This window comes from Caloenas nicobarica, chromosome 1 (genome assembly GCF_036013445.1).
Source record: "Caloenas nicobarica isolate bCalNic1 chromosome 1, bCalNic1.hap1, whole genome shotgun sequence".
NCBI classification, from domain to species: Eukaryota; Metazoa; Chordata; class Aves; order Columbiformes; family Columbidae; genus Caloenas; species Caloenas nicobarica.
Window position 1 is genome coordinate 132357131 of NC_088245.1, and position 27818 is coordinate 132384948.

Genomic DNA, 27818 nt, shown 5'->3' on the forward strand with positions numbered 1-27818 from the left:
AAACCCAGTTTACTATATATAGTTTCAGCTGTTTATTCAATACGCATGTGCACTTCTGAAATAAGGGTGTGTTAATATTCACAGATGATTTGAGCCCATGAGTAATTCTGACTCATTTTATAATTCCTGTGCCTCCAGGGCAGTTCCTGTTTAAATGGCAATATATGGGTACATGAAGTAACTGCTGAATACTGATGAGATTATTCTTATATGTGCTGAAATTTTGCTTCTGTGGATGTGTGCTTTTTTTGGTTTTTGTTTTGCTTTGCTTTCATTGATGATGAAGGTCTTGAACTCTTGACCACTGTTACACAGCACAGCTGAGTGAGTATATGACAGTACAGAAAAGAGTAAAGCAAATTTCATGGCATGCATTGACAAATATGCAAATTTGACTTTATCCACTCCCCTCACTCATAGCATCCAATGCATGCAAACTTTCTGAGAGAAGAGTTTTACAAAAAGCCATGCAAGCCTTTAAAAAAAAAAAAAAGCTGTGCTGTATTTTATGTATTGATTTGATTAATTCTAATACATAAACACCATCAGTCGGCTGTGTTTTCTTTATTACTATTATTGTTGTTCAACAGCTTCAACCTAGACACTGTATATAAATGAACTTAACAAACACCGTGAGAATGAGAGTTCTTAACTTCCAAACTGCATGTAACCAAGCATAAATATTTGCCTTAAAATCTGATGTTTAATTATCAAACAACTCATCTACCAGAAGTGTTTGATAAATTCTAGTAAAATATAAATTTTCAGGATTTTCTATGGAAAAAATATATTCATAATTAAACATACACATGTGTGTATATATATATACACGTGTATGCATACATTTATGTGTACGTGCAAGTAAAAATGCACTACTCGATTTACATTTGCTACATCACTGCTTTGTTGAAATTCAGGGAATGGTTTAAGGTGCAAGTGACCTTACATGATTAATTCTGAAAGGTTTACTTCTTTGTCACACTGATTTGTGACAATCACCTTGCTGCTCTGTAGAGATCATAGTATGCCTCTATATATTGGTATGCTATCAGAAACAGTGATGATCATTTTATAATAGTGGAGGAAGAAGGGAAATGCTTAGGAGACACTTATGTTCATTGTTCTCTGTTCAGGTATTTATGACTATGTCTAGATGTAAAAATATAAATTACATTTACATATTTATGAGCATTTTCATGTAATATCCCCATTTTGATTAAAATGCCAACAATAACCCTGCATTACTACAATGCAAGTCAGAAATCTAACTACAATGCATTTGGGTTTATATTTTTCCTAAAAACTTCCTAAATTAAAACAATTAACAAAATATAGTATGAATAGTGATGTTTGATAAACAATGAAAATAGTCTGCACTTAGGGGAAATTACAAAACTATAAAAAACTAATCTATTATACCATAAAATCTAAAAATATCTCTCTCATTTTTGAGAAGCAGAAAAAAACCTAAAACCTTGTGAGAAAATACATGGGCTGCAGAACCATGCAATGCAAATTGAAGAGTGCAGGCAGACACTCACCTCTACCTTTGTTCTTTGTAGCAGCCACTGGAAGCAAGGAAAAGATTGCAGAAGAAGAGAACAAAGATAGATTAGACAGAAGTTTGAGCAAGTAAGAATACAGAGAAACTTTATCACTATTGATTCAAAGCTAAGAAATACAGTTTCTAGGATTATTTGACCAATTTGTTTGAGAGACTGCAGTACTATGAGATAGATCAGATCTATGATTCTGTCAGAAGATACGTTGAGAACTTAGAAAATATATCACAAAACACACTCAAAAAGCATGGCAAGGAGCACAGAAAAATCATGAACTATCAATTGCAAGTAGGTGAGAGCATGTGTCCGCACATTTGTGAATTCTAAAACTTACAGCACAATTTGCTTTGCCCAAAGTACCTTCTGAAGTACCTGAAATTGTTCCCTTGCTCCTATTTCTTGAAACATCATTCTCCTGTGAAACTGACGCAAACAAACATAATTTAAACTGCAGGTACTCCAATTATTTATAATCTGAGTTACATGATCATTGTTTTTCTTCATTGAAGCCCATATATTCAGGTTGTTCATGCAACCTAACAGAGCATGCAAAGCAAAAGAGCAGACAGTATTTTAACGAACTTAGAAAACTTAGAAAAAAAATGGGTAGACAAGGTGCAGACATTACAGCCTTCCTTGAGTCTCCTGAAGAAACACAGTTTCACACTATTAGTTCCAAAGGTACAGCAGGGTGACCAAAAAAACCCACAAAAAAACAGGAGGTTAAAGTGTTCCTCTAACATCTACCCTACCACCAAAATCAACAGAATAATTATTTTCTGTTTTCTGACTCTCATGGATAATGTTGCTAATATACAATATTAATCAGAATCCAAAGTGAAAATGGAATCACTGCTAGCTTGTAAATTACACAAAAGACACTACCCACAACACTTTAAAGTCTCAAGTGCACTCTGAAAGGCATTCATTCAAGAGCATATTCATGATAAGCATGGTACCTCAGAAAAAGAAAACAAAAAACCCCACATAATTCCTCTCTGGCTGGCCTCTCTTCTAAGGCAGAACTACGTTCACAATTGAAAGGCAGCTAAACTTGTGACCAACAGACACACACACACAAAAAACAAAAACAAACAAAAAAAAACAAACAAAAAAAAAAAAAAAGGAGAAAGACCACAGTCTCTTTCTGCTCTCTTGGCTTCTCTTGTTCAAACATTAAAGTATTAGGTGCTTTTGTTTGTTTCTTGTTGTTGTTTTGACTTTTTTTTTGGTCTGGTCTGGTGTCTCACCAATCAGTCTTTACTAGGACAAGTAAGGAGAGCATGGCAGTGACAGCCAAGTTGCCATATATGAAGAAATTGTTGAAAAATTAAAAAATTTAACTTTGTGAATGCACCCAAAAATGTAATGTTGATTCTCTAGCTGCTTCTTTTTTTGTTGTTGTTGCTTTGTTTTGTTTCTTTTGTTTTTAATTTCTTCACTGATCCCTCCTCCACTTCCAGATGCACCATTCTGCATGGCTACCATTCTCCTGGTGGTGAAAACAAAACTAAAAAAGCAGTCCCATGGTGTCCGAAATCAGCATTACTCCACAGAACAACTCTGCTTTGGGTTGGTACAACACATGCAAATGCTTCTGTAGAGCTGTTTCCACAAGGCTGTTTAACAAGAAATACTCACCTGCAAAGCATCTAGTAAATCCTACATGTACTAAAAATTGCTTGCATAGGAAACAAAATTAATGGTGCCATTCTAATTTTATAATAAGTGACCAGCTTCCCCTTTGTTCACATATAAGCTGATAATGAATGCATCAGGTTCATCAACCTGTTCATTTTCTTATGTTTCCCCTTCTTTCCTTGTCCTGTGAATTACATCTACATGAACACTTTTTCACTTCAAGCCAGAGCAATCATTTAAACTCAACAAAAGTCTGAAGGAAACACACCTCCCCCTGAGGTAATTCAAAAGCAACAGGAGACTTTATACTCACATTCATATTTCAGAATTTAAAAAAAAAAAAAAAATATATATATAGACATATCTATATGAAAAAATATATATGTACTTTAATAGTTCAGAATAAATATATATACACACATATATGCATATGTAAATTATAGATAATCTATATGTATGGGTACATATATACACGGATATTAAAATAATCCAACCATTCCATGATTAGATAACTTTATTTTGAAGCATGAGCACTAGACAATTATTATCTATCACATACCAGTAAATAAAGAAAATATATAAATGAGGTTGTACATTATAATTGGAAGTAGGACAGGTTAATAAGCTTGTTAGGCCAATTATAACTCTCTGTAAATCCACTAATAGAGGACTAGCTGACAGTGACCTTCTTAAAAATGTCATGTTCAATACTAAGTTTTTCCATTGACAGCACGGTCCAATTACAAATCAATTCGTAAAGTCTGAACTGCACAACAGCCAAAGTAGCTGTAAACGGTCTTTCGAAATATAACTCTACCTATGTAAAGGAACTAGTGGGACCTGTTTCCATCAACAACCCATCTTTTTAATACCTAACATGAGGGAAAATTTCTCTTTCATTTTTATCATTGAGGTCAGTATTTCTTTTTCCAAACATGAAAGAATTTTTTGCTTTTCCCTCTTTAGTCTCCTTGCCACTCTGTGTAGAAGAGAAGACAATTTTCAATCTATGTCCAACGTTTGAAAATTTTTATCCACCTTTTCTTCTTATTACTACGTGAAAAGTCATAGGAGGAGACAAGCATACATAAATGTTTCAAATGAGCATCATCAGGACTGAAATTTAGCAGAGGGAGGCTGATCTCTTGGTTAGAGCACCAGAAATGGGATAACTCAGCTTTTTGTGCCACTGAAGTCAGTGACAACAGACCCATGGGTTTCTGCAAACAACATTACAGTCAAAGGATCTACACTTACTTTATGTCTTCAGCAAGTCAGATGATTTCTCTGCATTTCACATAACACATTCTCTTTTTCCCCACCTAGACTCCCTTGCTTGCTGACTCAAAGAGACGCCTTCAAGGCAGTGACTCACCCATTTCTCAAAGTAGTATACTTATAGTGCACTGATTTGAGACTTCTGTAATACAACTAAAATGGATTAGGATGGGCCAGGAATAATTTATGGGTACGATGTAACGTGAAAAGTGGAATTTACTGTATTTCGCTGGCACTTTCTTTGGCTGAATTAACAAGCCAATCAGGAAATGGATAAAAAGGAAAGACAATGACTTCTGGTATTTCCCCATGTTCGGAGATTTCTTTAAAAAAAACAGAACACTTTAACAGGGACATTTTTCTTTAGTTACTCTGCTGTGTCTTTCTTAGGAAATTGATTTTGGATAGGGAAGCATACTACAGAAAAGTGTGAACAGTGACGTTTGTTGGAATTTAAGGAGAAGAAAGAAAGACAAAGAGAGAAGAAAGACCATATTCTCAAAAGTCAGGCTGAAAGGCACAACAGAGCTGCTATGTTTCTAGGTAAGACTGAGGAAAAAAAAAAAAAAAAAGGAGACAAAACAAAAAAGCCCAAACTCTTCTATTAATCCTTAGTTCTATCAAAATCAATCATTACTTTATTTTCTGAAGGCCCTTCTAACCATAGTGTGTGCAAAACAAAAGGGTTGGCTACTAGGGGAAGGTCTGGGAGTGAGGGGATCACAGAGCAGCAAGAAGTCAAGGTCAGAGACCTCAGGGGAGTCCACTCTGAGAGATCAGGAAAGGGGAGGAAAAGTGTGCCAAGTCCTGAACCATGGCAGTTAATTTTCACAGAACTAAGGTTTTTAGGGAATTTTTAAATCAGAAAAGTATTTCTGCTGTAACCATGCTGCTGAATCAATGTTTTTAAAAATCGTTGCCTGAACGTAAAATTTGGATTCAAATTTCAAAAACCCTAATATATACCCTTGCTCTCAAATATCAATAATATATTTTGCTTTATTTTTCTGTGATATATCTTTCTGACTTCTTGCTTTTTGTATGCCAACAATTGTTAAATTACATTCTTTGATAAATGGTGGCTACAAGTTGTTCAATATTTTCTCCACACTCAACTGTCTCTATGCTGTTCAATTTTGTGGACATTTTCAGACAGACTTGATATAGTGTTTATTTTATTTTTCTCTTATAGGTGATTTATTATTCGATTTGGATTTTTTTTCTTTTGTCTTTGGAAAAAAAACACCACATCCTTCCAATTACTTCAACAGCTCAATAAAAATAAAAAAGGGGAGAAGTATTTCCCCCAGATGTCCAGCTTACCTAACCTTTTATTTCAGAAAATATGGAGAAAGAAAAAAGAAAAAGTGAAAAGTTGAAGGTCAGTGCCTTGTTCTCATTTCACCTATTACATGTACTAAGAATGCAGCTAGAGGAAGAACCAGTAAAATATCCAAATGTTATAATTACTAAATAGCTCTTTTCACTAAAAGAAACAAGATCAAAGTCACACTCATAAAGCACATTGCATCGATTTTCTCCTGAATACAGTAACCTACAGTTCCAGCAAATCTGGAGGTCCTCTCATCTTCAATTAAAAAAAATAAGGCATCAACAGTCTACAGTTTCAACATATTTATTCGTCCATATTTTTATTCTAGTCTTAAAGCCTTTTGCAATGCTGGAATACCAAAAACTATCAGAGATGTAGCATAAAACAAAACAAAAAATAACACAGAACAAAACACAATAAACACCACACAACCACATACACCAACCACCAACAAAAAACCCCAACTCTATTTCCCAATACCCCCAACATATGATGCAGATTTCCAGTTTTCCAAAAGAGTTATTTTAAAACTACCTAAATTTAGAATTTTCTTTATAATTTGATGATGACAATTACTTTTTTTTTTTTCCTTTGGATAAACTGATGGATTATCGCTGGTCATTTAGGTCACCTAAATGCTCACTCTAGATTCTCTGAGTGGAAAAGCTCCTCTGTGTGACAGAAGGCTTAGGAGGATCATTTTATCTGGAGAATAATGCAGATTATTAGGCTTTCACAGACTAGGAGACTCATTCAAAGCAAAGATACCAGCATGTGCTCTAATGTAGCATGCTTCACCACTTCCTTTTCAACAATAGCATTTTCCAAAAGCCACTGAAGGAGAAAGAAACCACCATAGTCACCTGAATTTCTTAGTGGGATTTTGAGCCTCCTGCATTCAAGAAGACACTTCCGTCTAGTCTTGAAGTGTGTGGCCAAAAGATGGCAGAGAAACATGAGACCTTGTGAGTTCTTTTAGATTAGGATACAGTTTCAACAACCTAGATATATCCTCATGACCAAATTTATTTACTTCTGATTTTCTGACCGCTCATTTGATTGCCTTTATTGATATGCCTTTGTGTTTTATAGTGAACATTGTTTTTTACACATAAGTTCCGCAAACTCTTCTCAGAGAGATTTCTAAATTATCAGTTAGTGGCATTTGCTGATATATTCAGAATGCAAATATTCCCAAATAAATCTTCATCTCTCTATTTGTATAACCATTAAAGATCTGTGCAGTCATGCATATGTAATTATATGGAATTTAAACATGGGACCTTCTCTTATGTATTCTATCTTTGCGTCATTCTATCCACAAGTTCCCAAGATTACATCAGGTAATTTCCCTCTAGAAAGAGACACATTTCACTTATTCATTGACTGATCTTTGGAAAAATAAGAACCTTTTTGATTATGAGAATTTAACCTATTTTTCCTCCCAGAGTTTAAGAGAAAAACTATGAATGAACTGAGATGCAAAAAAAAAAAAAGTACGTGATTTTGTAATGACGAAGAATTGATTAATTTATTTTATTGCCACTACAACATTAAATGTGTATAAAATATAATATGTATTGAATAGATGCTATATATTAGGGATTACGCATCTACAAGGTGTTTTGTCCTAATGTTTCTTCTTAGAACATAAAACATGTTCTTGAAGATGCAATTGAAAAGGGGACAAAAATGAAAATTTGGAAGGGTTATGAAGAGGTCACCTACTGAAACCTCTGGGTTTGAAGCAGCATGAATTATGTTTGGACCTCTCCTAACAGATTGCCTAAAATATTATTAAAACCTTTGGTGACAGAGACTCCAAAAGCTCTTCAGGTAATCTGTTTTAGTGCACAGTTGTCCTCTCAATGGCGAATTGTTTCTCTCATATATAACCTTACTATTATATGTAGGAGACTAGCTCAATTACTTAGTCCTTCTCATACCTTCCATGTAACCCCTTGCAAATCTGAAGATGACTTATCTATCTTCTGTGCCTAAACAGTCACATTCTTCCACTTTTTTAACGTTTTCCAACTTCTTCTTTATTGACTTTCGTTTATTTTGTTTGGTTGGTTGGTTTTTTCCTCTTCTCTCCTGGATTTTCAACACTGAACTAAAATCAGGCAAGATATCCAGATGAAGTGGCAAGTGCAAAGTGGAAAAATTACTTACAATGCCTTCCATCTAGCTCTTTGGCTGCACACTCCAAAATAGCACTTGGGTCTAACAAGACAACATCACATTGTGTTCAAGCCCACATGAACCTTTAGTCCTTCCCTCCATATCGTTGTACATCTACCTATTGACCATTTTGGTTTTACATATTTATTTTATCCTTTCTGAATATAGGACCTCACCCTTGTCTTTAGAACATTCTGTTGCTTTAAAGTTATTTCCTCTGTTTCTTAAGGACAGCTTAAATACTAACACATCCTTCCAATTCCATGAATAAATACTAACTTGACTGTTAATCTATAAAGTACAAACCTATCTCAGAGATACATACTGTACCACATTATTTTTGTATATCTGCTACTCTATTGAACAATGTAATAATTCTTGACAGCAGTAGCAGATGTTCAAATCCAAGACTAACAAGGTCATAAAGGTCTTCAATTGTGTTCAGTGGGTCTACATTCAGCCCATAATTAGTAAAAAAAAAAAAAACAAAACCAAAACCCAAACCAGAAATAAGCAACTTGTTCTTAAACAAAACAAAACTAACTCATCTTACTTAATGTCTTTCCTACATATACACTATAAAACCTATAGGCAAGCCAGACATAAACTACATAAGCTACTGTGACAACACACTACTACATATTACTGCATCTAGCAAACCCATGAACTGACTGTACATCCTGGGCAATAATAATCAACTGCTCTGTTACTAAATGACAAACAGAAAATCAAAACAGCAGCTGCTATATGTTTACTGTGCCCTGTGAGAAAAAGCGATGTTGCTTTTAAAGCGCACTTTTCTGTATAGGAAGCAGCAACTCTAGAAATTCTATAAAATTATATTTTACTTGGTGAAACTTTGAAAGGCAATGTGATGAAAGAGCACAGATTCCAGCATTTTGGTTTTCCCCCCACGCTATCACTCTAGAATTCAGTGTCAGGTAATGACAGAATATTTTCCTGTGTTTAGAATCTTTCCTTTCCAACTCAATAGAATATAGATTCATAAAGTAATAATTACTGAACCCAGATAATGAGAAGCAATTGGTATACTGGAATGCAAAAGCTAAAATGGTTGTAAGCATCTTACAAACTTCCTAATACGCTGCTAAACACATTAAATATTTTAAAACTGCAACTAGTTTATCACATGCAATGACTTTTATTATGCAATACTAATCACAAAATATTGAAGAACATGCAGCTCCATTTTCTTTCTGAAAAATAGTCTATAAATATAGTAATTTTGTTCTCAACACTCATTATAACTGGCATGATGGAGATCAGCAGAAGCATCTTATAATCTAAACATCACTAGAGTTCAGCATTCCAGCTGTAGCTGATTCAAATCAGCAGCTGGAAACACATAACACAGTATATTACGGTATAGTGAAACTAGAAGATGATTAAAATCATGCCCTAAAGGCTCCTCTTAAAGGCATCCAGATAACATGATTTGCCTATCCCAGAATGCCAACTTTATGTATGTTATAATACAGCTGGACATGCAACTTCTACGAACAATAAGTAATCAATTTCATCATAAGCCGGATTTCCACAAAGCTTCACAGAAATTTCACTTGCAAATAAATAATATAGTTTGTGAACAAGAGTAAATACGACTTTTATATTTTGTTTTATCAAGGTAACAGAGTGTTTTAAGATTTACTTATAAAAACAATTCCAAAGTAGTACAATGAAGAACTCCACAAGGCTGTGTCATTATGTCAGACAGAGATACAAGTACTCACTTCTTTTCTCAGATCTCTTTTACAGTTATTATAAAACTTAAACCAAATATTTGAAAAGCTTTTGCTTCTGTGTTTATGTCAGGTCTCTAGAAAGAGAAGAAAGGAAAAGACTCCACTTGGATACACTTAGCAAACTACTTAGGAAAAAATTGGCTGTCATTACGTAACTGTGATTGGGCACAAGCAGCTGGAAGAAGTGAGCTCATGTTTCTTCTCATGTCTGCATATCAACGCAGGCAAAACACCTCAAACTACACCTTCTTCATTTTGCTGAACCCAAGAGCAACCTGTGGCATACATCTCATATCAGATTTTTTTTTAACTGTATTTGCTGTCCTACATTATTACAACTAGACCTTTTCTGAGTCTACTGTGCTTATATACATTATTTTCTACTCACAGTCCACAGCTCTGATAACCCATAAAGCTTTAATAGTTCTTGTATTTGAAAATAAGCCCTTATACAACCAGCAGGAAATCAGAAATGTTATAATCAAGATCAAGGAGCTAGGTAGGCAGACAAACAGCTAGGGTTCTCCTTACTTCACTTCTATGTACAACTAATTCATCTACTGTAAACCCTACAGAGGTTTTGGGAAGGCAATTGCCTTTCATGGCATGGTTACTTCTTTTTTTTTTTTTTTTTTTTTTTTTTTTTTAACATCGCAGCCCATGGGAACATGTGTTAAAACACATCCATAATAGAACACCCGTGTGAAATGCTTTCTTAATAAGGTTGAAGTAAATATTAAGGGTCAATGGGATAGCAATTGAAGCATGTGGAAACAAGCACATATCTTAAAGACCAGAGAATTAAAACTGTGAACACAATTTAAAAAAATTTTTTATTCCTCAATTATTATCAATTAAGGCTTTTCTATATATTAGAAGACAAGCTTGGGTAACTGACAAGACTGATGAAAAAAATACCATAATAAATTAAGTGCAGAGACAGGATTTTCATATGTTTAAATGGTTGACAGTAAATATTTTCTAAATCAAAGCTCTTCTTCAGTTAGAGAATGGGAATTTCAGAGGTGACTTTTCAGTGATGATTTTATTCAGCCACTAAAAATTCTACACAGGATTTTCTTCATCACCACTTGGCAATCACTGCAATTCTCATGTCAAGAAAAATACTGGAAAGCTTTACTTCTTGTCTTGACCTGATACATTATAGCCATTCCGCTTGAGACCTTCCAGAGAGTTAGTTTCGATATTATAGAACATAATGACTCCTTTGGAATTAGTGAGGCTTACAGGATGATTTAGAGACATCAAAATACCTTCATAATTGACAGACTATATATCATGCTCCTGAAAATAGCTATTTGCATGTATGATAATGAGTGAAATTTATTTTAACTAAAAATGGATTGTAGTGTTATACGTATTAAAAGTATACATTCATTTCTGAAGAGTAATGAAACCTTTTTCTCCACATTTTTTCATTTATCAAAGCAAATTAAAAATATTAAAACTTATCTATACAGTAATCAAAATACAAAAATATAATTTAGCTCTTTACAATAAAAGTGGTGAAGATGTAATAGCAAATCAACCATGGTATTTTGTTAAGACCCCTAAACAAACAAAAACCAAACCACCAACTTATACCAAAGTAGTACTAGCCAAACTCAAATGACTCAGTTTCAAACAGATACTTAGTAATTTACTCTCAGAAACAAGGAAGGAAGACACACTGCTTTCCATATGTACGATTTATTGCGTCTCTACCCATTTTGGATGATGATAAGGTGAATCTTTCAACTTGATCATATTGTTATTAGCAAAGTAATATTAAAAAATAATTCTTGCACTTTTTTCATGTGATTTACTGCCATTTTTTCTATGTTTTTCTGACAGTTTGAGAAACAGAAGTGTAAGAAAAAAGCCAACTGTGAATGTGTACGATACCTGAAGTTGAAATATTTGACCGTAATTTATCATCTGCTATTCATAATTATACCAAAAATAAGGCTAATTACTATCTTTTCTTTATTTATGGCTTTACAAAAAAGGACTCCACTTCAGTGTTGGAAACAGAAAAGACTAATTGCCACTCGATTTTGCCAACCAATATCCAATGTGATGCCTAACAGTGTTGTTAAGGCGAAAAGTTGCCTTGCCAAGCCTTACTGAGCAGGACTTATTTTTGTAGCTTGTGTGAGATATGTAAATGAAAAATTATTTTTATAAAGATGCAATATGAAGAGATAAATTTCATCCTCACTATAAATCATTTTGACCTCAGACCGTCTTTCATTGAATGTTTGACATTTTATCTGACTATATGCATTAAATTCACAATTCAATTCACAAAAATTAAATTAATGGAAGTCATTTCCTGTATATGATTCTAATTTCCTGCTATTATTTTAAATGTATATATGTGTTGAATATGCAAGCTAATGCAGTAAAAGTTGTCAGCTCTTCTACAGCTTTCCTACAGATATGAGAACTACAGCTGAAAATTCACGAATTCAAGAATTCACAATTCCAGACTTACGATTTTACACCCATCCCCATCCTCTTCTTGTATAAAGAAATACAAGTCCATAGTTCTGTATTAGAGAGAGGAATGAATATGTAGAATCTACAAGCATATGTGTGAATGAATATGCAGAATTCGAAAACTCATAAAACAGCCATTAGGTTTTTCAGGCAGAAAATACAGTAATATTAAATTCAGAATTTAGAGCATTGTTAAAGAAGCTTAAAAAATAAAAATAGTTTTGGAGAAAGTATAATTGTTCCAAATATGATACTACTAATATTGACCTGAACCCTAATTATTTTGATCTGAGCATTAAAAACATTTCTATTCCTACTTAAGTATATTGCCACTCTACTGAAATTGTTTGTAGGCAGGATTCATTTAAGAGTTGGTCTATGTTTACAGCATCTATCAGTATTCCTGGCTGTCCATATCACTCTCAGGTTACTGTATGTAATAATATGCCTAAAGTGTTATTATAGTAAGTAAAAAGCTGGAAGCACCATCTGTGAGGGAAGATGTAATCTGGAAGCTTTTTGCAACAAGAAAAAAAAAAAAATCTATCTTTTTTTACACTGAGCACTAAGCTGATGAGTTGAAAAGTTCTGCTTAGGTGGTCAGCAATTAACATTAGAAAACTACACTCTCGTCAGCTTGCATTTCATCTGAGTCAGTTTCAAAAGGGGTGGCTCACAGCTTGCCAGTCTAACAAGAACATCCCCAGACCGCTGACATGAGCTGCTGATGTGGTTTTCACAGCTTTGGTCTGTACTGGGGCCTTTCATCATGTGCCCTTCACTCTTGGCCTTGAAATGTACATGTTTGCCATACCTCCAAAACAGAGCAGACACATTTTATAAACTGCCCGGTTCTGTCTATGAGCTATCAAAATAAGGACTTATTAGTGAACATCTTTACCGGGGTGTGTGCACACAAAGTATGGTCAGCATATGCACCCAGCAAGCAAACACACTAATGATGGTACACAGTCCACTGCAGATATAGCGCCAAATAAGAGCTCCTGAGTGACTGCTCGCAATAACTGAAGTGAGAAAAAACAATGTTCTTTAAGTTCTGCCACTTTGGCAGAATGAAAATTAAAAGACTGAAGCATCATGGCTTGCAGGTAGCACAGAATCTTTACCAACTGAGTCTAGGAGATGTAGCAAGTTAATACATAAAATGAATTAAAAATGATAGATGATGAAAGAGTTCTTCAAGGTCAACAAGAAAAAATAAAAAACAGGGAGGTAAAAAAGATGAAACCAGAGAGAAGAGGAAAAAAAGCCAACATTAAGTGAAAATAAGGGGAGATGATCATATTGAAAGATCCAGATCAGAAAGCTCAGAGAATCAAATGTGTATGAGACATACTAACTGTTATAGAAATCTCAAAATGCTGAACTCCAGTCGTGTGTGCTTTCAGCATTTCAATATTGAGAAAGTGTTTCTAAAGTGGTAAGAGATATAGTGTAAAAGGAGAGAGACTAAGACTCTAGAACAACTGTAAATCAATACTTAATGACACGACAGGAAAGTTTTCATATATTATTAACTACTTCCTTACTATCGTTATGATGGTCTCTGTCTGTGCTCCTTCTTTCTAATATTGCCACAAAGTTGTTGCATTACTCACATTAAAAAACAAACAAACAAAAAACCTTTCTTATATATATATCAAATAAGCATATGTTTCTTGCACTTCTCATTTCTCATATTTCTTTTTATTTTCACATCAATGAAACTACTCCCAGAATTTAAAAGAATATGAATATATACCTATTACACTCAATATATGTGCATATTATATATTTCATATTATATATACTAGATATTGTGTATGTTGTGTATATGTTATTTCGGTATACTCTTTTATGAAATAAAACTATATTCTATGTTACAGAAACTTATTCATTCAATATACATAGCTATATATAACATATAACATCCATTATTATATTCTATAAAAAATAAAACAATATATGTGTGATATATCTATATGAATGATGTACTATATAATATATAAAAGTATACATATACACATGCATTACTGTCTATAAAGTATAATGCATTTTGGTACACTTGAATAACACGTGAAATCAAGTTAGAGTAATGTGCACAGTCAATTGAAAAATGAAAAATGACAACACTTTCATGGAATACTTTTGAATAATTTTATTTTAGGAAATTATTGTTGGGGAATCATCCTAATTATGACTTCTGAAGTAAAATAGTCCTAGTACTCCTACAATGAAAAAGGTGTTATACTAAAGAAATGATTTTTGAATCCTGTACATTTCTGAGCTGCACAACAACTTCACAGTATTTTGATTCATAATGTGAGTTTTATAACAGACTGGAAGAACATATACCAGACAAATAATTTCCCATAGTATTCCTCAGTAACACAAACTGAAATCCTACTGGAAAAAAAAAAAGAAAAAAAAAAAAGAGGAAAAAGAAAACAAACAAACGAATCCACTAAACTAGCCTGCAAGGCAGACAAACAAGTTACTATTGGGTATTTCTAACCCATTCCTTAACATTTCTGCCAACGTACATCATCTAGACAACATTATTACACAATTACGTTGAGCTAAACAAGCATGCAAACTCCTTTTATAGCAGAATAGTGTTTATACATAGTGTTTAGCTTTAATCATTGGTGGAAATAGAGGAAACATTTTGAAATGTCACTCTTTCGTGGCAAAAACCATCATACAACAAAGGATTCTGAGCAAAAGAATGGAAAAAGGAGGGTGGCATTCCTATTTTTGTTTTGCTGTCAGAGCACAGCCAAAAGAGATTTGTAGTTCAGTGAATAAGTGGCAGAACAAACTCCAGCTGTGAACATGTGCCCTGCAAGATTCAAACAGGTCTGTAGCAGCTAACTGGGTAGTTTACCAAATTATCCTAACATGCCCCCGCCTTGCCCACCTCCTGGAGCACACAAAAGCAGATGGTAACAACAGAGGCATCCCCATTCTTACCCTAGGAAGCCAAAGAAACCTTTCAGGGCCATCCCTGAGAAGTTTGTACACGCACCTCTTTCATATTCAGTACACTGCTTGCAGTTTAGAAGAAGTTTGCACATGCAGTCACAGCATAAATAGAAACTGGCAACACAACTATGACTACTCCTCCTTAAACACCTCATAAGCCTTCTCTTCAAAGAGATTTATGAATAATGGGAACTAAATAATTCATGGCACTGCAGATGCCAGTCCAAATAGCCTCTTCCTTTTTAAGGTTTCAGTTTGTAGATGTGTGATCAAAAGCCTTCATCAGTCATGATAGTGGCATTTGTACTCAGTCCAAACAAACCGTATTTGCATCTGAATGTTTTTCATTGAAATGAGGGATATAATATGCAAGCCAAGTTCCAACTAAAAGGCGTTTTATGCTATTTAAATTCAGTCAAATTAAAGGCTGAATGCAACCTAAAAGGTCTACTCTCAGAACGGTAATTTGACACATCATAAATAAGACACATTTTTTTGTTAGAGTACCTCAGCACTTGTCTGAAAATTTTACACAGCATCTTAACAGTGCTGCCTCTTGAGGAATAATGGAGAAAGTCCTGGATTTAAAGTAATGAAGTAAACAGAAACTTACCACACTGCCCCGAGTTCAAAGATTTCACTTACTCGTACACATTTACACGAAAGCAAGTAGATAAAAGTAGTGGCTCTGTGAAGGCAGCATTAACCTGGAAGAATGTGCTACTGCATTTTTAAGCAAATAGGTAAGTGTCTTGTACATCAAATACCTTGTTTTATTAGTAAGGTGAGGATCATTCTTTGCCATGTTCACTGCTCAACTCTAGTACTATACTTAAAAGTACCACAGGCAGTCCCTCAAAAAATAGCAAAGGGAAGAAACCAGTCCATAAAGATCTCAATTATTAAATGCAGAAGAAGTCAGAAGAATTTTACCTTGGCAAGAGTAAAAGCAGTAGGATCATATTAAAATTCTTGTTCTTGCCAAGGGGAAATGAATATAACTCGCATAATTTAAGGTTAACACTAATTTTAAAGAGCCTATTAAGAGCCTAAAATGTCCTTTCCTTATGAACCTTAGCGGGGATAAAAAAATAGTTTTAATTGTTCAGGGGTTTACTGTAAATCCCTTACTTTTTCTCTTTTTTTCTTTTTTAGGTAGTCTTCCTATTGTATTTAGCAATGACATGAGGTAGTGAAACAAGGAAATTAGATATTATGTGTGACCCCATACTGAAACATGTCATAGGTCGATCTTCCATTTGAAGTACATGCAGAGGTTTTGTGTTTTGGTTTGGGTTTTTTTGGTTTTGGTTTGTTTTTTGTTTTGGGGTTTTTTTGTGGGGTTTTTTGTTTGTTTTTTTCTTTTGTAATAAAAAATATCACTTTACTTTGCAGAAAACAGAACCCCATGAGTTAGTTATCCAAAATATATTCTATTGATGTCTTAATTTTAAAGTCCTTAAAGTTGAGTAATTAGCATATGCACCATACATGAGATAAACTATGGCAATCCCAACAATGTTGACATTCATTAACATGCAATGTATTAAAATATTTAGAGACTACATGATTTGAAGGTATCACTGATTTTTACATGCAAAGAGTTTCATGAATAAAAGTTGAAGAGGAATGTACTCTAGAATATAAGGCTACTCCAAAGCATGAAGGTACAGACTTCTGAGGAAAACAAGAGGGAATGGCTTGTGGCCGACTCACACAACACAGCCCCAACACTGTGAATGCTAATGAGTAAAGCCAAGGAATAACGCTGGAGCATCATGTATCAGAAGATGACACTGATGAGGGCAGATGTAGAAAAATGATTATCAACTTCAGACCCCTAGAGCAGCGCGAATGAAATCACATCCTCGTGTTCTGGGAAATAAAACAGACAACTTGGATAGAAATAAAGACAGCCTTTAATTATCTAAAAGTAAATTGGGAGCAGCCCATGATAATTCAGAAGTGGTGTTATTATAGAACACAATGCAGAGATAATTCAGAAATCAGTTTGTTCAAAACCATCAACAGCTGGGTTTAATAACAGACACAATGAATCAGAAATGAAGAAAAGCTTGAGACAGAAGATTATTGAGCAATTCCAATCATATTATTAGATTTACAACTAAACAATGGCAAAGAACCTGTATGTTGGAATTATTTAAATAAAGAAAAACAATAATTTGGATTGATGAGCTGCAAGAGCATAAAAAATGAGCTTTTACAGCATTATTTTGTCTTATTGTGTTTCTGAGATGTTTGGTTATGCATTTACCATGGCAAGAGGTAACTTCCCCATTTCTTCATTAATTTTAAAATAAAATAAACACTGTCTTGACACAAGACCAAAATGTAATTTGAATGAAAAAATGCTTTAATTTTTAAAAAGGTTTTAATTCCACAGTACTACTTTCTGATACTTCTATTCATAATCTTCTGCAAACTCTCTCATTGTTTTTATAATTCACATGGCATATAATGCTTACATTCCATTACATTTGGGAAAGCATGGGAACAGCACAATCAGACTGTCAAATGATTAAAGCCAGTACCATTGGAAAAGCAAAAAAAAGCGGTTGACTGTAAGTTTAGTTAGAATTATAGGATATATTATTAACAGAATTATAAAGTTGAACTTTGTACAACACACAGCAAAATTTTACATATAAAAGTAAATATGCAAAGCAAACACTGTAGTGCAATTATCTTGTTCTGCATACAACAGAAATTAACATTTTAAAATTGTTTTGTTTTATTAAGAGAGGCAAATAAGGCTGTGTTGTCTGGGGAAATCTCAGCAACCTTATATCTTTCCAGTTAACCATCTAACCAGTAATCTTTCCAGCTATAATTAAATTTTAAAGACATGTTTTCCTGTGCATTGAGTTTAGCTTTCAATATCATCTTGGTTGAATTGGTAAATGATGTTCTATAAATTGGCAATAGCGAACAACAAACATTAGTGTGCTGAATACATGTATCAGGTCTGCATAACAGAACAGGTTAATGAAAAATCAGAAAATAAGATGTGTTCTGCAAAAGCTTACAGAAGAAGTTATCCTACTGCGTATTGTCACTTCTACAGCCATTGAGATGTTCATGGCATTGTGCTGACGAGTATAAAGAAAGGGTTTGGTTCTCCCCTCATTTCACTATGAAGTCTGGTCTACACTGCATCGGTTTCTCCATTGATTGTATAGGTCTTTGTCGTGGTTTAACCCCAACCACAATAGCTGCTTGCTCACCCCCTCTCCCATCCCCTCAAGAGGGGACAGAATCAAAAGGGAAGGGAGAAACATGGATTGAGATAAACACAGTTTAATAAAATAACAAAATACTAATACACTACTAGCAAGTATATATATATATATTTTATACATATATAGATATAATAGAAATCAAAGATACTCAAGGCAATTCCTTACCAGCTCTGTCCACAACTGAACAGCCAGTCCCAGCAAGCCACATTTGGTCCCACAGCTGATCCCAGAGAGAGAAAAAGAGAGGAAAAAGCAGAAAGGCTCAGAGGCCTCTGCAAAATTGCAAAAGACCAGGCTAAACATCCCAACCGAAACTTCCCCGGCTACCCCCAGAGAGAGAGAGAGAGAAAGCAGAAAAGGAGAAAAGGGGATGAGAAACTGGAAAGCTCCACTCTTAAATCTGGAGCATAACGCTAATGGGATGGAATACTCTCATTGATCAGTCTGGATGTCAGTCAAGCTCTGTCTCATCCATGCCCCACTTCCTCAGTGCCTCACACCTGTGGACAGAGCGCTCAGAGTGACCTTGGCTCTCAGACCAGAGCAATTAAAAATGTTAACTCTGTGCTGAGTTATCTGCTTGTTCTCAAACTAAGTCCAAATAATGAACACGCTAGCTATGAAAAAGAAAGGTTTCTAACTGCACGAAGAAAACTAACCCATTTTGAGTCAAACCAGCACAATCTTTCAATCAGAACTGTAATCTGATATTCACAGAGGGAGAAGAAGGAAAAGGCTTTGGTCTGTGCAGAAGGAACAGTATTTAGCTTGCAATTGAAAAAGTAATCTAACACCCACCAAATATGACAGGGATATTTCTACTGACTTTAGTAGGCTATGAATCAAGCAATAATTATACCATTAGATTACTGAAAGAAAATAATAGTGATTTAGGAAAAATACACAGGAAAAAAAAAAAGGAAACAGCCCTAGAACAACATTGGCTAGATGAAATTGCATTTTTCAGCATCCTCTAACGCAGCAAATATTTGTAGTCACGTGAAAGTATTATATACTTGTCAGCTAAGATGTATGACTATTGTACAATGTAAATTATTGACAAAATAAATTAACCAAGAAATTTTATCGGAGAGAATATTCACAATAAATAAAAACAATTTCTTCAAAGACTTGCTACCAGACAAAGTGATGACTCATACAATAAGATCCAGGAATCAATATGCAACCAATATTGCCATAGCAAACAGCTACCTCATGAAGTAAATCCAATAAGAAAAAAAATAACATCACGTATCTTAAGTAGAGCAAGCAGACATAAGATGGTCTGGCTCTTGACAGGTATTATGCGTCGATCTGTTGTTCACATCAAAATTTTGAGAATCAGTTAAACTAAAAGGGAACTTCCCAGAAGGTGATCACTGGCTGTCAAAGTCATGATTTTAGTCCTCAAACTGCCACATGCCATTTCACACTTTCACCCTTAAAATTCAGTGGGGTATTGAGAAGCAGCAGCATGTAGCTTTATCAGATAATGATGTTTCTAAAAGCTGCATGGTTCATTCAATACAGAAAACTATGTGTTATTCTAGATTTTTGAAAGGAGTAAACTGTCTGCCACAGAGGAATATGGGGTCTTTTATAAATATAAAATTATATGTAAGGCAGAAGGATGCAGTTCCTCTTCAAGTTTAATGCCAGGTTGAGTGCACAGTCATCAAAAGTCCATGAAAAACTATATTAACAATAATCCTAGGTAATTGAAAAACATGAAATTCAGAGCACTGAAGAAGACATTAAGGGCATAAAAGTACAATAGTAATTAAGAGAATTAAATGCCAGAAGATAATCATCTTGACATGATACATTTTTTAACACTAAGCCATTTTATACTGGAATGATAAAAATTTAGAAAGGCATATATTTAGATCATAATCACATTTTGAATTAAATGACCATAAATTTAGAGTGAATGTTCCGCCCTCTGTCCATCCCCCAACAACTTCTTTCCCCTTCACTCACTTTTATGCCATGATCAGTAGATTTTTAACTAAGTGGAGAGTCAGATGAAGGAACTGATGCAGTTGAAAATAAGTTCTTTGCGCTGCTGTTTTGGATTCAGCTGTGTAGTTGGCTCAGTTCTCTTTGTGGATCTACTTACAACCTACATTCCTTCATTGTATGTAACTATAAGTGTTTCATACTTCATTCACATCATTAATCTGAAAATATTATATAACATACACTGCGGTTAATATCAGGAACACTGAATAGCTATTACACGATCTACACCTTGTCTCATAAATAGAAATGAATACTAACATAGGAAAAAAAATACAAATAGCACACAGCTTGAGACTTTCAGCATCTGCAAACAGGAGATATTTAAGATAAAGTTAATTAACTCAGTGAATTTGCTAAATTTGACTGAAGTTTAACTTTAAAGTTTTAGCTTTAGAAGAACATACCATAGACACATAATAAATACTCTATCAGTAATACAGCTACTTTAGATAGGTCATAAGATTACTAACATTTATAGGCTTATTACATATTTAATTTTGGACTGGAGTAATCCAAAAGAAGGTAATGGGCTGGGGGGCAAGGGAGAAGGAAGCCCATTTAATATATGCAATCAACCAATTAATTTATTGACTGGGAAAAAAGTATTATAAAATAATGAAGGGCATTATGAAAACTATCCAATTTATTTTGAACCTTAGTCCCTGAGTGTGAAAAATATGGTTCTATGAAATGATACTAAAATTTCAACTGCAAAAAGTAGCCACTTTTCCAAGGCAGTGTTTAATTAATTTATGGAGTTACTGCTGTGAAAGTTCATTGAGATAAATATTAAAACTGCTTTCTGAAAGGGTTGGATAATTTTCTGATGATAAACAACACTGGCAGCTTTGTAAGCAAAGACAATGATGTAAGAGCAATTAAATCTCATGCTTCAGGGTATAAGTAGAATCCCTCTTCTGAAATTACAACATGAACTATTATTAATAACATTTTCTTCATCCCATAAATGTAAACTCCTAGGTGAATTATGTTATCTGGCCCGCCTCTTAACCTGTTTGCCACTGCCAAGGGCAGCCTATGAGACTAGAGAAATCCGATAGTTGACTCGGTCTGGGAGTGCCTGTATTTCCATATGAAGTGCTACAATGCCATCAAAAAAGTAAACATAGTACTAAGTCTCCCTCCAACTATTTACTGCAAAATACCCTTCATCTAGTCTAACTCTGGAAGACTACACCATCGATGCAACAAAAACAATAAAAGGGAGCAAAAGTGGAAGGAAGAACAGGTGTGTGGAAAGCCATAAAAAATTGCATGAAATTCGATTGTCCTTTCATTATTCAGATATTTCACAGAGAACTTACAGATCTAGACACACATTTGAGTATACTTCACAGTAAGTTTTTTATGAAGACAAGAAAAGCCCACAAAAGTATAGTTTTTTAGTAAGCACTCAGTTATACACAACTGAAGGAGAACTTCAGAGTTTTATCAAAGAAATATGATGTCAAATAGATTTACATTCTGATCACTTTTTAGCACCTATTTTCATATATATACACCAAAAAGAATAAGATAGCAAAATATATTAACACCTTTTTGGTAGAAGCAATTTACCAATGTTGCTTGAAATCACTAAGGCCTATAAATATACCTTTCTACAAATGGCAAACACCACTACAAAAGGAAATGGCGAGTAAACATTAAGCAAATGAAACAGGTAAAGTGCTGGATCATGTCATATTTCCCAGTGAAAACTTTTTCACGTTTTGCAGTACAGTAACTCAGAGGACAGGCCGCAAAGAACAGTAACCATAAGACAGCTGGCCTACACCTGGGCAGCGCTGCCTGCTGGCCCTGCTCATTTCCAGTGTGAGGGGACATGCTCCCTCGGCCTCTCGTGCTTCTCTGCTCTCACCAACAAGCGACAGGAGCAACACTGACTCGAAACAGGTTGCAGAATCTCTACAACAAGGATCTGAGTAAATGCATTTCAAGATAGATTCAATATGGCTCCCATGCCCGCAGGCTTTCAGGAGTTGCCATCTGCAGCTGCATCAGTATTATATGCCTTTCTGAGTTACTTTGTCCACAGTCTCTGTGCTCAATGAATACAAGTTATACCTATATTCAGAGTTTACATAGTAAAACCAAAATAAACAGCTTCTTCCTGCAACTATTTTCAACTCAGCTACATAAACAAGAGAAAAGTAAAAAAAAAAAATTAAACTGTTGAGACGTTTTCTGAAAGAGTTCCCTCTATTTTTTCACTCAGGAATTAAAACTAGTTTTCTGCAAAAACAAACAAAACCCCAAAAACACGACAAAAAACCCCACCTCTCTCTTATCGCAGAATCACAGAATGTTTGGGGTTGGAAGGGACCTCTGGAGATCGTCTAGTCTAACTCACTTGCTAAAGCAGGTTCACCCAGAGCAGATCACACAGGAATGTGTCCAGGTGGGTCTTGAATGTCTCCAGAGAAGGAGACTCCACAACCTCTCTGGGCAGCCTGTTCCAGCACTCTTATTGTTAATAGCTTTATGTTATTAATGATAGACTTAGTTAAAATAGATCTATTTCTGTTGAAGAGAGACCTTCAGAATTACTAACAGGAGCATGATTAGAGAAGACAGTTTTCAACAGATAACTGATTCACAGCTTCATTCACTTCATTTACCAACTCTTCAATTAATGAGTTGGGTGAAAGCATTTTCAGTTATACCAGCTGATCATCACATTTTATTCTAGGATTTTTTTTTAATTAAGAAGAAAAACATACAGACATTTATTTGTAGTATTTATGTTTACTATACATGTAACAGTTTCACAACTGAACATGTCTTGGCCAGGGGTTTAGACCAGATGATGTCCAGAGGTCTATCCCAACCTAAACTATTCTATGACTCTGATCAAGCTCCTGTTAAAATGCAAGACAATGTGTAGGTAGAGGTAAAATCTTTTATTAAATCAGCTGGTAGGTATGGGAAAAGTAACATGAATTTACCATAAAACAAAGACTAGGAAATAAAAGTGGATTAGTAAACTGGAGGTAGTTCAGAGTTTCCACTCCTGCTGTTCCAAGGGTTGAGAGGGCTGTAAAATAAATTACCAGTGTGTAATCAGCACAGTGTGGTAGAATATCCAGCCTGCTCCATGGCTCAGCAGAAAACACTGGCATCCATCCATCTCCATCTCAGCTTTATAATCCTTGTTAAAATCTGAGCATTATTTCTCTCTTGCACTAAGTGGGAGGGCAGATACACCAGCTTCAAGCCTGGAAACATAACACACAAGGCAAGGAAGCTGCTCACCAGCTAAGGGCATTAGAGCCATCATTGCTGGCAGCTACAGTCTGGTTTCCTTTAATAAACCATTCCTATATGCTATCATGGAATCCTTTGAAGAGTGAGGAGCTAGCCACTCCAGGCAATCATCATCTCAGAAATGTCATTATCATGGTCTGCTCTTGTAGAAAAAACTTTCTCTATGAGGGTAGTGAAAAACTGAAACAGTTCCAGAGAGACTGAGGAATCTCAGTTTTTTGGAGATGCTCAAATCTTGTTCAATCAAGGCCCACAGTAACCCCATTTAACTTCAGAATTGTGATTGCTTTGCTCAAGGGGTTGACCACATGACCTCCAGAGGACCCTTCCAGCCTAAGTTACTCAAACATTAGCTGCATCAAGAATCCCTAATGCTACATGAAATAATCTCATCTTCAAGTCTGCACTCCTAACCTTCAGTTTTATCTTAGGTGTTTTATAAGAAATGATATGTTGGGTACATCGAATGACTAAAAGGACTTTTGATCACCATAGAAAAAGAATGCTTTAACTCGTTATACAATTACAGTTATTCTAATATTTACTGATTGCCCTGATTCTTGAATTACCTAAAGGAAAAAAAGATAAAGCCATCGCTGAGTTAAATTAGGAATATAAGATATTATTCTTTCTGGAATTGAGATTTGAATTGGCATGGAACCTCAAGTGGGGCTGGGTAAAAAATGAATCTTTTTTGTTTCCCTCTGGTTGTAAATTAAGAATTTTTATAAGAACAAGACTTTTAATCTTGCATTACAAACAGGTTATTAGATGGATGATGTACCGTAGCAGGCACTTCGAGTAGATTAAAAAGAGATAAGAATGGTATTAGCTCCCTAAAGCTGTAAATGTATTCTCTGCAGCTAGAATTTTGAAATTACTACTTAATTTTACATGATACTGTAAACTAGTTTATTTTAAGGGTGATTTACAGATACCAAGCAAACAATAAGGCATCTGAAACCAAAGAGTTTGGCAATCTTAAAACCCAAGAAACTAGTATAGTCTTGCAGTGTCCTCACCAACAAACTTTTCCTCGGAGTACCAAAGTTTGAAAGAGTGTTAATGAGACAGCTTGGATTTTTGTAATGGAAGAGTATTCTAGAAAGATGGTCAAACTTAGCCGGGAAAGCTCTACAGTACACAGAGGCCTGAAATAGTTACAATCTATGATGTAGTAAACAAAAGAGAAAACTACAGTTTACCTACTTCCCTTACTTTAATGGTGAAAATTCTATCATACTTTCACCACAGAAAGTACTCCCCACTGTTTCAAACACTGTCTTAATCCAGCCACAATACCTCTGATACGCACAGAGAACAGCCTTCTCGTTCCAGACCAAGACTAGCAGTAAATTCCAGAGCACAGCTTTGGTTAACAGTGCCTTTTATTATTATGCTCATCAAATGCTTCTGTAATATTAATATATATGTAATACAGAACACTTTTTTCTTTTTTTTTTTACTGTTGCTGTCAATACGTTTGCTAAAATTCATCAATGCACTTGATTTCCACAGCCACTTACAAGGTGTATGGTATCCAACATGTCATGAATTCTCCTCCTTTTGCTCCGCTTCTGTCTAAAAATAGACCCTTCCACCATAATGTCAATCCATGTTCTCTCTCTCTAATAAATAACAGTCAAGCTCCTGACCTTCAGGGCTGCAAACTGTATATTGCATCATGTCACATGTTAGATTACAGGTGCTAAGACTGTGTTTGTCTTTCCGTGTAATTGCAACTGAAAAAAGTTACAGTTTTAAAGGAATTTATGAGAGCAAGTACAACGAAATCAATAATTTTACATTTGAGTTATTAAATTTCTACTAAAGATCCTATTCATCAAAAACATCTATACATTTATTCTTCCCATTTTTAATCTCTTAAGACACACATGACATTATTCGAGTAAGTATGAAAAATCTAAGTAAAACACCCCTGTAAATGGTGATGGGTGGCAGTTTAATGCTGGTATTGATTAAGCAACTTGACTATATCGGAACTTGGCAGAAAAGCCTCCTGACCCTTGAAGTCAATGTGGGAAGAATATGCTTAGACTTTGCAGATGGAGGAACTGCACCATTAGATGTGAGGAGAGGCTCTCAGCTCTGCGCTGGGGAGGGAGCGCTACTGTGTGCATTGGAAGCAGCTGTCAAGGGCACTCTGACCTGTCTTCACGGTTCTGCTTTTTGCTTCTCCCACTTCTTATGCATTCCCATGTACCACAGCTCTGGCTGGTGTGGAGTGAGGTGCTGGCTTTGGGCCTTTTAGGTCAGCAGTACAGAAAGACGGTGAAAGAGGAGTGTCATGCAATTATGCTACTCAAACATAGTCACCTCACTGAGATGTCCAACTTCCAAAAAATCGGTGTCTTAGGCAGAGGAAAAGCAGAAGTCCAGAGCATTTAGGTTACACTTCCTCTCTGACTTGGTCTGTAGAAGAGCCTGTCACTCTCTCCATTTATTATGGAATCTCTTAAAGCTGGTGCTTATGGGTAGATGACACAGATATTTCCCTGCACATACTTTTGGTGTTGAATTACAGATTTGTTTTAAGACTCTGAGGATTCTAACATTAGATAACAATTTATAGTAAAGAAGAGAGAACTTACAAACAAGTCTGTTTCTTATTATCAGTACTACTCCTGAAAATCTGACTGTCCAAAACATGCATGCATGTAGATTAAATGATTAAGCTAGGCTGCAACTTTTTAATTATCTTTAGAGCAGCAACAAATGGCTGGACTGTACATTGGAATTTGGATGATCACTTCCATGAGCAGAAGAGTAGACAGCAAGAGTCTTACTATGGTTATAGTCCTTATTGCATTGAGCATCATACAAACACTGGAACACACACTCCTTGTCCTGATAACTGTTAACCTGCTGGACAGGAGAACCAAGTCAGCAAGAAAGTTGTGTAGGCCCTTAGCACGTGTTGTATGGCTTTACAAGAAAGGAGCAGAATGTGTGCCTGGGATAGTGAGAAAGGTATTTCTGAGGAAAGGAGGAGTGGATAACAGCAGATGAAAGCTACAAAGCAAAGTATGGTAAGAACAAAGGCAGAAGGAAGAAGAACAAAAGGAAGCATAAAATAAGCAGGATAAATTAGACTGAGACTATTCTGGTAAAAGGATCATAATAAAAATCTATAGTATTCAGATTCAATAGTGTCAAAACAAATTATAGAAAAAACAAACAAACTAGCAAACAAAAAACCAAACAAACTCCATGAAATCCTTAACTAAGGTTAGAGCAAACAATCCCTTGACACTGAAACAGCTACCCCTGTACCTTTGATTACAAGAAGTGTGTGACTGACTCCAAGAGAGACTTAAAGTCTTTTCTGTATTCTTTTTGAGAGACAAGGGTGAGGAGGGTGGAAAACAGAGGTCAGAATAACATTAAATAAATTCCCACACAGTTTTTCCTTAGCTTCCTGACAATGTCTTCAACCCTTATGAGAGGAAGTGAGGGTAATATCAAAGTATGAAAATACAAATACTCTGTTCAAATATGACCTTTTGCTGTGTCTTTTTGCAGTGGTTTGGACATATTGTACAAATTAACTTACAGAAGAGGGGTCATGACATTTTTGAAGCTTCTAAAAGATTGTGTAAAAGTAATGAATACAAGCATAAGTGACAGTGATTTTCGTATTTTCTAGATCACTTTTCACCTGACCAGTGTGATGCAATCTAAAAACAACCATAGCTAGCGTGCATTTGATAAGTTAGGCTGCTACTACAAAATTATCAAAAGCAACAGACAGTAGTTGAGCTCTGATACTAATCTGCCATTGCTTTATTGAAATTTTTAGGCAGCTCTTCACTATTTTTTTTTCCCCCCTGAAAGAGGAATATTAAGTAGTAACTGGGGAAATTTCAGGAAATAAGTGTATATTCTACCTCTGTAGATACTCTGTAATATAACAAGTTGTTTCCTGTAGGGGTGATTTAATCAGCTATTTTTTCAAACATAGTATTATATTGTCTAGGAAATA

The 27818-nt window shown here is 35.0% G+C and overlaps 1 protein-coding gene across 3 annotated transcripts in view; it reads right to left on the reverse strand.

The window, feature by feature from the left end:
- The window catches only part of CADM2 (cell adhesion molecule 2), a 670830-nt gene that overhangs the window by 233440 nt on the left and 409572 nt on the right, over nucleotides 1-27818 (reverse strand). For 2 of the 3 annotated variants that reach the window (XM_065635804.1, XM_065635787.1), the window contains exon 2: nucleotides 1542-1568. The exons of the other annotated variant lie outside the window; for it this stretch is intronic. In XM_065635804.1, the coding sequence (XP_065491876.1) occupies nucleotides 1542-1568 (27 nt within the window). The remainder of the gene's footprint in view (nucleotides 1-1541; nucleotides 1569-27818) is intronic. 3 annotated transcript variants of the gene reach the window in all.